Source organism: the organism of the source record quoted next, unplaced genomic scaffold (genome assembly GCF_019419815.1).
Source record: "Pyrus x bretschneideri cultivar Hongxiangsu unplaced genomic scaffold, Pyrus_bretschneideri_v1 Contig65, whole genome shotgun sequence".
NCBI lineage: Eukaryota > Viridiplantae > Streptophyta > Magnoliopsida > Rosales > Rosaceae > Pyrus > Pyrus x bretschneideri.
The window spans coordinates 1,316,377-1,328,281 of NW_025999804.1; the positions used below are offsets into that span (position 1 = coordinate 1,316,377).

Sequence of the window (11,905 nt, forward strand, 5' to 3'; positions counted from 1 at the left end):
AGAGAATGAGTCCACTGAACGCGATCAACAAAGAGTTCTCATACTTATGTCACATGAGAACTCATGGTTGGGATAATGCAAAGTAGTCATTTGTCTTGAGGCATCATAGTTGTCTTGAGGTTACATCCTTGATCTTTGACTATGCCAAAGGCACTCCATCAGAGGGTGTCCACGACATGGTTAGGGTTAAGCTACTTAGCCATGGAAGTAGGTGACTTAGTAACAAGGGATCTCTAACCTTCAAACCGTTGAGGGAGATACTCTATGATATGATTAAGAATCTCTGGCCAAAGTATGAATGAGATTTAGGAAGTCGTTCAAAATCACATTCAAGGTAATCATATAGAGAAGAGAATCACATTGGATAATAAACATGAATTAACTATCAAACCAAACAATATCATCAAGAGTATTGTATTCGAGAATCACATTGAATTTCATGGTTGAGTCTTGGTTCACCACAACTTAGTCTTCCAAAAATTTTCCTTCAAAAGGCATCGACGTTGTCGTCAGGTCCTCAACTGTGAAAGAGGATGGGCAACTGTTAAAAAAATAAATACATAGCTGCACGGTCAAATGTGTAGGTGCTCAATAGGCATGTTGGATCCGAACACAAAAGTCCGGAGAGAACCAAGTACGCAGTAGGGTGGTGGGTGAAGGGGAGCGAAGACTGAGGTGGAGGCGAGATTGGTTTTTTATATTTTTTTTATAATGTTTTTATTTTATAAAGAAATTAATAATGAGGGAAAATTTGTTTTTTAAAAAAATATTTTAAGATGATGTTGATCTTAAAGGAGTTGTGTGGAAGCAAAATTGGAAACTCATAGGGTGTTATTGTAATTTTCAAATGTGAAGGATTTTTTTGAAAACATAATATACCTCAAGTGGTTGCAGGGTAATTAATCCATGGATAAAATTAAAATTAAACAAATTTAAAAATGAAAATAAGATTGATAAAAATAAGGATTTAACTTGGTTGCTGAAAGAATCAGCAACGTCACTTTCTGAAGGCTTATCACGGTGCAACACGTGCTCAAATTGTGATTAAAAAAAATCACAACTTACGAACATGTTGAACCGTGATTGGCTCTCAGGAGGGTTGCTGAAGAATCAGCAGCCAAGTCTGGTTCTAAAACTAGAACCTACTCAACAGCCGTAGCGAACAGAAGCAGCAGCTTCCTTTCGTTGTCTTCCTGTACAAAGCGCCCACCACTCGCTAAACCGAAAAAAAAACCACTAAACCTGAAAACGAGTCCCATCTCTATCTCTCTAGAAACCCAGAAATGGTGAAGCAGAAAACCCTTCGAGCTCTCATTCTAGCTCTCTCTCTCCTCCTCCTGATCACCACCGCATCCTCCGCCGCCGACGACTCCGACGTCATGTCAAAACTCGCAGAAGGCCTCAGCCCCGCACCCAAAGACTGGTCCAAAAGCACCGGCTACTGCGATTGGGACGGCGTCAAATGCGACTCTTCAAACAGAATCACCTCCATCAACTTAGCCTCCAAATCTCTCTCCGGTTCTCTCCCTTCAAATCTGAACTCTCTCTCTCAGCTCACCACTCTCTCTCTCCAGAGCAACTCTCTCTCCGGCGCCTTTCCTTCTTTGGCCAACCTCTCCTTCCTCCAAGAAATCTACCTCGATACCAACAACTTCACCTCCATTCCCGCCGGCTGCTTCAAAGGCCTCTCGAGCTTGCAGATTTTGAGCATGAGCCAGAACATCAATCTCGACTCGTGGGTTTTCCCCTCGGAGCTCACTGAAGCTTCCAGCTTGGTCACTTTGGCTGCTGGCAATGCAAATTTATATGGGCCGTTGCCTGATGTGTTTGATTCGTTTCCGAACTTGCAAAATGTAAGGCTTTCGTACAATAACTTTACTGGGTTTTTGCCCAAATCGTTTTCTGGATCTGGGATTCAGAACCTCTGGCTTAACAATCAGCTATTTGGGTTGTCTGGCACTATTGAGGTCTTAGCAAACATGACCCAGTTGTCCCAGGTTTGGCTCCATAAGAACCAATTCACTGGTCCGATCCCCGACCTCTCAAAGTGCGAAACTTTGTTCGATCTTCAGATCCGGGATAACCAGTTTACTGGCATTGTGCCCTCCACGTTGATGTCCATATCCAGTTTGAAGAACGTCTCTCTGGACAACAACAAACTGCAGGGTCCAATGCCGGTTTTTGGGTCCAATGTGGAAAAGTCCACAGTTGATGGTAATAGCTTTTGTCAAACGACTCCAGGGCGTTGTGATCCGCTGGTCACCACGCTGCTTGAGGTTGCAGGGGCTTTTGGGTACCCGGTTTTGCTTGCTGACTCTTGGGAAGGGAACAAGCCTTGCAGTGGATGGAGCTTCATTGTTTGTGATCCACAGGGAAAGGTTTTCACAGTGAATTTTGAGAACAAGCATTTCAATGGGACCATTTCCCCTGCTTTTGCCAATCTGACATCGTTGAAAAATTTGGTGTTGAGTCGTAACAATTTGGTTGGGTCGATACCAGATAGCTTGCTAAGCTTGGCTGAACTTCAGCTTCTTGATGTTTCCAACAACAATCTAAGTGGGGCAATTCCAAAATTTCCATCTACGGTGAAGTTAATTACAAATGGTAATGTGTTGATTGGGACTACTCCGAGCACTGGAGGGGAAGGAGGTACTCCGTCGGGTTCTGGTTCTAATGGAACTATTCCTAGTGGGAGTCCAGCTCTGGTATCGAATGGTTCTTCAGTATCGCCTGGTATGATTGCTGGTATAGTTATTGCTGTTATAATTTTCATTGTGGTGGTATTGTTTGTGTCCTTCAAATGCTATACTAGTAAAAAGCATAGGAAATTTGGAAGGGTGGGTAATCCATCAAATGGGACAGAAATTGCTAAGAGTGATGTTATGAGTAGCGCAAATGGGTACAATGGAGTTACAAGTGAGCTGCAAAGCCAGAGCAGTGGTGACCTTCACGTTTTTGAGGGTGGAAATGTTGCAATTTCGATCCAAGTTCTTAGACAAGTGACAAAAAATTTTAGCGAGGACAACATATTAGGCAGAGGAGGATTTGGAGTTGTTTATAAAGGCGAATTGCATGATGGGACTAAAGTTGCTGTCAAACGGATGGAATCTGTGGCAGTAGGAACAAAGGGATTGAACGAGTTTCAGGCAGAAATCGCGGTCCTTACTAAGGTCAGGCATAGGCATCTGGTTGCGCTTTTGGGATCCTGTATCAATGGCAACGAGAGACTTTTGGTCTATGAGTACATGCCACAAGGGACTTTAACACAACATTTATTTGAATGGCGCGAGACTGGAGTGCCTCCACTAACTTGGAAGCAGAGAGTAACAATAGCATTGGATGTGGCTCGAGGAGTGGAATATTTGCACAGCTTGGCTCAACAAAGTTTTATTCACAGAGATTTAAAGCCCTCAAACATACTATTGGGGGATGACATGAGGGCCAAGGTTGCTGACTTTGGTTTGGTTAAAAATGCCCCCGACGGGAAGTATTCTGTTGAGACAAGGCTGGCAGGGACATTCGGGTATCTCGCACCAGAATATGCAGGTAAGAGAAGCCTTCTAATTTTTAGATTTTCATCTATGAATTGAAGGAATCGTGCATTTGCCTAAGCTTCAATCATTCCAGACTTCCGGCATTATGCTAACTTGTATATGTATGCACACCTGCAAAATTAATATTGCCACTCAATTGCATCAAACATGTCAACTAATTCTTTTGGAGGAGAAAATAGTATTTGTCTCCACTGCGTGTTTTGTTTTAACTAGATTTTAGAACCTCAAACGAGGAAGGAAAAGACACAATATAATACCCTTCAGTAATTTGTTGAACTGGACTTTTGAATTCACTGGGAACTGATGATACTATTAAAGAGTTTTGTCAATTTGTTGTCGCTTTGAAATTGTGAATTTACGTTTTTCTCTATGATTTAATTGTAGTTATGTCGTTATGCTACAACATTGATGTGATTTGTATTCCTATAATCAGCTACTGGCAGAGTCACTACAAAAGTAGATGTTTATGCATTCGGAGTGGTTTTGATGGAGTTGATGAGTGGTAGAAAAGCTCTAGATGATACAATGCCGGATGAACGGTCTCATTTGGTCTCATGGTTCCGCAGAGTCCTTGTCAACAAAGAAAACATTCCAAAGGCTATTGACCAAACTCTTGACCCCGATGAGGAGACACTGGAGAGCATATACAAAGTTGCTGAGCTGGCAGGACACTGCACTGCTCGTGAGCCATACCAGAGACCGGACATGGGACATGCTGTCAACATCCTGGGTCCTCTTGTTGAGCACTGGAAACCGACCACCCATGAAAAGGAAGAAAACTCTGGCATCGACCTGCACATGAGCCTTCCGCAAGCATTACAAAGATGGCAAGCCAATGAAGGTACTTCTAGGATGTTTGACGATATGTCCTTCTCTCAAACTCAATCAAGCATCCCTTCAAAACCTTCTGGATTTGCTGACTCGTTCGATTCAATGGATTGTCGATGATAAAAAATGAAATAGAGACCATAACATTTTGGAACCTAGAAAAAGAGACGCAAAAGGGTTGGGACGTGGAAGATATGATCAAGTAAAGCAGCAGGTATCACAAGTTTATTGTATTTATTGGTTTTTTTTTTTTTCATTCTTTCCACGATCTTTGTCAGTAGACCTCAAGAACCTCTAAAAATTTTCTGTTATTGATTCTTGGATTGCTAGCAGATTGATTGAGATGCTACTGATCATGAGAAAGAAAAAAATGAAAAAAATGAAAGAAATGACGGAAATTTTGTTGTATGATATTTTTATTACACTCATTAGTGAATTCTTTAATGATATTCCCTTTCCCATTTTGCTTTCTTCTTTTGACTATTCATTCATTCATTATCTTTGACATGTCTGTTTAGATGATGCCCCAAGCTGTATAACAACATGGCTGCTTAGGATTCTAGTTATTATGCTTTGCAAGATTTAATCATAAAAAATGAAAAAGAAAAAGAAACAAAGATTGAGGTTGATATGATTGGATGTAAAGCTGGAAGAGAGATAGTGACAATTGCACATGGGAAGAGACCATGTTAGAAGGAAACATGTTAGGTTGGTTGTAAGGGTGGACCTTTTGTTTGAAGATGATTTTTGTAGTGCTGCACATGTTGTAGGACCTTACATACACAGACAGTGAATTTGGATCCTCTTCAGACCCTAGTGTCCAGAACCAAAGAATTAGAAAATCGGAGCCCTTGGCTTGTGTGAAGTGGGCCAGCACAATGAGTTAACGAGGACCGTTAGATTCAATTTAAATGGTCCGAATCGCCTGGAACTTAAGTTCTGAACAGTGAGATCTGAATTATATATATGGTTAAAGAAAGAGGAGACGGAGATGATTGTTAATAATTTGGAGGCGTAAGAAAGAGAGAGACGGAGATGATTGATTGTTTATGTGGAATGATAGTGACAAGGATCTTATACATGGTTAAATGTCAAGGCCACAATAGGTTATGTTACGTATGTGGAATAAAATAGTCGAATTTGTATTTATCGTCTGAGGGCGAAAAGCGAAAACAAATCGGCGAATTTGACATATCTGCTGAAGTTGCCATTTGGAAGCTCCATCAATGCAAAGCCTCCAAAAGAACCAACCAAAGCGATGAATCTAATTGGAAAACTCTCAGGGCATGTTTACGTACCGGTAACTGGAATTAATTTATGGAATTAGATTCCGATTACAGGATACACCTTTATTTACGTAATTTTGGGGAATCAAAATATGTGGGGTCCACACCAATTTGGGAATCCCATTCCTTATTTTGAAGGAATTGGACTCCCTACATGAGGGAGTTATTTTAATTCCTGAACACTTGAAAAATCTGGAATGGATTTTTTTTTTTACCAATTATGCCCTCACTTGTTTTTTATTATCCCAACATTGCCTTTCATTTGATACTCAACCAGCGCTGCTCATTCTCCATCTCTGTTTACACCACGCCCTCCGCCGCGAAGGGCCGCATCACATACCTAGCCTAATCTCTATTCGTTTCACCGAATCGCTGGGCTCTTACCTGAATCTGACCGTTGCACTCTTAATCGAGGACCCGGATCGAGACGGCAAAGAGACCGCTCTGTGCTAGACCATGAATGACCTAGCTATGGGGCGGTGGCTATGCAGGTGTAAAAGGGTGGAAGATAGAGACAGGGCAATGAAAGGTAGGAATGGGTGGAAGGCAGTGCAATTGGACCTTCAGGATGAAAGGGAGGCGTGGGAAAGATGGACATGTGGGAGATGGATGGAAATAACCATCTTTTAATAAATAAATAAAACCTATTTATATATTTTTATATAGATAAATTTTATTATATAAATTTAATTAAGAAATTTAATTTAATTAATTAGTATGAAAATAATTTATTTATATAAGGGCAATTTACTAATCAACCCTACTTCGATTCTAGACAGTTTTAGTAAACAACTCCACCAGGAATCTGATTCTGATTCCATCTCATTTCAATCTCTCCTCAATCCAATTCATCCTCAATTCAATTTTTCTCAATTTGATTACGAATTAGTAAGCGTACCCTCAAAAGGGTGGGTATTTGGGTTTAAGGGTAATTTGGTAACAAAATGTCGCGTTTAGTGTTTTTCAAAAAAGTTCAAATTTAAAATGTTTTTGTCGGGTGCAAATAAAAATTAGTGTGAACTTATTAGATGAATGGTGATGTGTAAATATAAAGGGCTATACCATGCATACTCTCTTTTACTTTCCACATATACTTCTGTTGATCCTAAAAATTACAAAGCCTATGTGGCGCACAGGCCGAGTAACAAATGAGCTAACTACGTCATTCGGTCGAATGTGGGGTGTGCCAACTCATCGGCCGAGCTCAGCCGAGGAGTAAAATTTGTTGATGTTGCATTGAGCGTGTTGCTGACTTCTTGATCTTGCGACTGTGGCCGAGGAAGGAACACGTCTCAACCTTCGGATTCTCGAGCCTGAAGACAAGGTTGCTAGTTCTGCGAAGTTCACAAATCGTCAGCGTCGGATTCGGGCACAGTGATTATATTTGTAAGAGTATAAGCACGTCGAATTGACACTAGGCTGTATGGACACAAATACTCAAATGAGATGTATGTCTTGACAATAAATGTGGTTCGGCCATCAGAATGCTGAACTCTGAAACTCACTGGTGAATATCCAATCATAAAATCACTCGGCGTTCAATGCGTTGAATGTTGTAACTTGTAACACCTTACTTTGCCGAGAAGGCTAATAAGATGACCTCTGCCAACAAGGATTTGAAAACCTTTCTCAACCAAGACTTGGATAGGCAACTAGTCGGCCTTGACGTAATGCTGTTTATCTAAACTAAAGGTGCTCCTTGGTCGACTGATTTTACAGCAACAATGCTGTTTATCAAAACTAAAGATGTTCGCCGGTTGCCTTCACAGTGCTGTTTATCCAAACTGAAAACGTGTCGGCGGAAAAAAAAAAAAAAAATCTCAAGATGTTTGAGAGGTTTGTGCAAGGCAATTATGTGTTGAATTGGAAAGACTTGAATTGTGCACTCCGTTCTCTATTTATAGCAGCAAGAATAAATCCTTCTTACGATCAAGTTAAAACCATAATCAGACTAGGACTCCTTACCTCAATCCATCTTATCTCGGCCTTCCTCTTTCCATTAGGATTTTGAACTCAACCCCTTATCAGGCCTGATTCACTTCCTGCATCAGGACTCAACTTCTTCATCCATCCATTTCGCAATAGGGCTCACCCACTTTCTATTCATCTAGAATATTCCTTTTCCCAATAGGACTTGGCCAACCTTGGTTAGGTGGACCATGAACCAGACGGTTCATAGAAATCCTCGAGCAGAGCTTCAGGGCTGAGAACAATTCTATACTTGGCCCAACCCAGTAATTTTAGGTCCAAACATTGCCCCCTAGCTTTTGAGGTCGTCGACCATCAATCCTTGATCGAGTCTCGACCTTGAAGAAGCGAAACTGTCCTTTGTCATTAAATTTAACCATCTCGATAATCACCACCATGTGCATTTATGAAACATGATCGCGCGATCTCAGTTCTTCCCAATGTCCTGCCACATGTCAATTCTCTAGTAAACCTAGAAGCCCTTAATCATGACCTTCAAAAACGTGCGCCAACCAAAACGTCTCCTCCGCATTAAATCCGCCGTAACACGCAATCGTACGTCTTTGAACCGCGAAAACCTCTATCTTTTCACGTGGATTCTCATGATTAACAACTTCTCGGTCAATTCTACCCCAAATTTTGAAAATCAAACGCTTGACCTTCTTCTCAAAACGCCTATAAATACCTGAAACCTTCCCATTCGTACATTACACTTACAAAACCCCTAAATCTTCTTGCCATTTTGCTTTCAAAATCACAGAAAACCCGAAGACTCCCATCCAAGAAAACCCCCTTCAAACCCAAAAAAATCCTCGAGTCTTCATCGATGGCGTCCTTCATCTCAAAGCTCTCTGATGAATGCAATAAATGCAAGGATTTCATTAACCGGAACGCCATCAAAACACTACTCTTCGAGAGTGATTTAAGCGCCACTCATCAAATCCTGGGGCCACTTTTCAAGGACGCAGTGCCATCGTCCATCACCAACTTCCTCAAAGATCACTGCCTGACACCCTTGTTGCAAGGGTTTGATTGGTCAAAGTGGTGCTTGGCGAAGCCCCATGGAGCTTGGCCCTCGACCAATGCGACCTGGGCGGCCTGGGTCGAACGGATGGAAAAATTCTTCGGTAAAGAATGAGAGGCTCTTGGTATTTATGACGCCATAAAACTCTTGACCATGGAGATTGCCATGGATAAAGAAATCCTTATGGCATCTCTGAGTTTCTGGTGCTTGGCCACAAACACCATGATCCTTCACTTTGGCCCCACCATCCTTGATATCTCAGCTATCCGTGGGACTTCTCCTTTTGGCATCCCAATAGATGCCGCCCTTTTTGGGTGCCTGTCGAATCTCAACCTTCAAGCACTATTCGACGAACGGGCCATCGAGACGCTTAGCCAAGAAGGTCAGGAGCTTTCAAATGAAGAAGTTCAAAAGTTACACAAGAACTTTTTCAATTACAACATCCTCATCCTCCATTTCACTGGCCGAGGGGAGGCGAGTCTACGGAAGGGCAAGCACGAAGCCTTCATATTTTACTAGTATAACAAGTTTATCTGTTGTACGAGGTCAAATAAGTGCTTGGTCGAAAATATGCTGGTGGCTCAAGCCCTGGCTAGTGGTCACTCCCTGGCGCTTAGTCCAGCTATCTTCGCTAACCTCCTGCGTTGTCTGGCCGAAACGACCATCAACAAGATCGACGCACACCACAACGGACCTCTCTAGGTATTCCAAATCTGGCTGCAGGTCTATTTTTCCACACTTCGGCCAGAGATTCCCATCTTGCAGTCTGCCGTAGCGCTCAGCCTTCAATTGGCCTCTTGACCGGGCTAATGAAGTTTTTAAATACTTCTTTGGCCTAGACATCCTTTCTGACAACGAATTCTTAATATGTCACGTCAAGAATACCCTGCCTCAATCAGGCTTCCAACATCAACATGGAATGAGACTGAAGATGCTAATCTCCGTCAAAACTGGGGGTCGTTCATGTTAACACGCGACCTTCCCCTCGACTACGACACTCGTCGAGCTAGTTGGGAGGTCTACCAGCCCTACTTTGCTGCCCGGCAGCTTGGCTACCTCCAAGGTTGCCTAATGCCCCTACTTACTTCTCACTCTCTTAAGCCGAGGGCGCCTCTCTGGTTCCTCAGAGAGGGAATGCAGAGATACAGAAAAAAAGTTTCAGGAACGGTGCAAAATTTTTTGACTTCGATCGACTATTCCTGAATCTCTTGGTAGTGACACCTTCAGCGATTGGTGGGAAAAGTATACTCACGACTTTTTTGGTGTTTTGGCCGAAGACGTGGTCAATAAAATTTTCGGCGACCGACCCAAAAAAGCTCATGCTCCTCAATCCAAAGAGACGACCCAAGGTATATGATCATCTTTACCTTTATTCTTCAATCACTCGCTCAATTTTACTAACTTGATTTCACTTTCTCAGGCGGTTGAGTATTGAAACAAGCAGACGTGATTGCCGCGGCTGCGGGCAGGAAAAATTTGGTCCCCTCTTCCAAGAAAACTAAAATCGCTGCGCAAACCCCACCGAGCAAACGACCTTGCCAGGAAATTGAGACGGTAGATGAAGCTCTTCGTCTTACAAAATGCGTCAAGAAATTGGCAAAGAAAGGAAAGCAGGAGATTCACGTTATCTCCAGTCAGACCATGGGAGCGACCGCTCCTAGTGCTTCTCCTCCTGCTCCCATTGTCCAGGCCTCGGCGGAGAAATGACCAACTCCAATTAGTTTAGCACCCCAAATTAAACCCCAAACTGAGCTCGTGGTTAACCCAGTTACTGCACCACTGGTTGAAAAACCTGCAGCTTTGGGGCTGACCGTAGCATCTGTCTTGGAGGAGGTAACCCCTTTGGTTGAGAAAAATCTCCCCGGAAATCCAAAACAATCAGCGATCATCTTGGAAGAGGTATAATTATATCGTTGGTAACTCCCTTCTCTCATTAATCTCAAAAGTATTAACCGTTTTTTTTTTTTTTTTTTTTTTTTTTTTTTTGTTTAGGATGACGAAAGCGACGAGGGCGACGAGATTTTGTTGGTGAGTAGCCCTCAACCAACCAAACTTCCTTCCACCAATCCTCCCCCCGTGGTTGAGGGGAATGTTCAACTGGATCCCCTGAAGCCGATCGTGGGAAAAGACCCCTGGTCGAGCCTGAAGCAACGACGAAGACGCCGATCCATTCATAAGATCAAAACCTCGACATTCCTCCACAAAAAGTCACCTCGGCTTTTGTAAGGCTCGATCCCTTTTCCTTATTAGTTTTACTATAATGCGTTCGAACCCAGGAAAATATTAAATGTCAGGTGCCTGACCATTCATTTCATCGGCAATTCTATACGCCGAAGGGTGTTATCTACATTTCCTGGCAACCTCAGTAGCCGTCAAACGTAGATAAACTCCACCGGCCGCGTGAATTGAAAAGCAGTCTTAGACACTGGGCTCGGCCATTAAGCTCTCTAGGTTCGAGCAATGAACTAGAGGACATGGCCGAAGTCACCTCTTGGCAGGTTTAAAAAAAATTCCCTTCATTTTGTTCCTTTATAATTTTCCTTGTGCTTAAAAAAAATGTTCTTATGTGCAGTCTTCATAGGAGGTCGAACTTGACGCTCTCCTCTTGAGCACTTTTGGGACAGCTGGTTCTTTAACCACCTTGGCCGACCCTACTGTTACCACGACCGAGACCAACGCCTTTGCCAAACTACAAGAACTCCTTCTTCTTTCAGCTTTGTAAGCCCTATATCACAACGGCCTTGACTCTGTAGGAGAGTGTTTGAACATCCTTACCTCTGAAGGTCAACTGAGCAATGAATCCATTGTTCACTTGTCATCGGTCTTAAAGAAAACTCGAGAATACTTTACTATTTTTGAGTGGGCCCTTCGAGCAGAAAACGATCTAGAGGCTGCAATGGTTGTTCAAGAAACAATCCGATCGGATATTGAGGCAATCAAAACTCAAAAGAAGCAGTTGGCCGATCTCGACCATCAAATTGTGGAACTTTAACGTAGAGATTGGCCCTTGCTTCAAAATTTGAAAAGAATTTTGAATCGAACAAGATTAAGTTGACCGAGTTCGCAACTGGCACGAAGCGGATTGAGCAACTGAAGTTTGACAAGAAGATACGGCAGGCTAAGGTTATAATGGACGAAGTAAGATGGCTAGAATTAAAAGCTGCTCTGAACGCATTCATTCCTTGGACCGCTTAAACTTTGTATATCTGTAGGCTACTTTAATCTTCAATCACCTGTAACTTTTT

General features: G+C 42.5%; 1 protein-coding gene across 1 annotated transcript; it reads left to right on the forward strand.

The window, feature by feature from the left end:
- Positions 1-1,221: 1,221 nt before the first annotated feature.
- Positions 1,222-4,843, forward strand: LOC103935741 (receptor-like kinase TMK4). The gene is made up of 2 exons (XM_009345547.3): positions 1,222-3,546; positions 3,988-4,843. Exons 1-2 carry the CDS (start codon positions 1,284-1,286, stop codon positions 4,500-4,502), a joined length of 2,778 nt encoding a protein of 925 aa, XP_009343822.2. The 5' UTR covers positions 1,222-1,283; the 3' UTR covers positions 4,503-4,843.
- The last annotated feature ends 7,062 nt before the right edge of the window (positions 4,844-11,905 follow it).

Excerpts from the sequence above, each read along its gene's own strand:
- LOC103935741 (XM_009345547.3), top strand. The coding sequence starts at position 1,284 with ATGGTGAAGCAGAAAACCCTTCGAGCTCTCATTCTAGCTCTCTCTCTC. Across the intron at positions 3,547-3,987 it reads TCTCGCACCAGAATATGCAG|CTACTGGCAGAGTCACTACA; the intron begins GTAAGAGAAGCC and ends TCCTATAATCAG.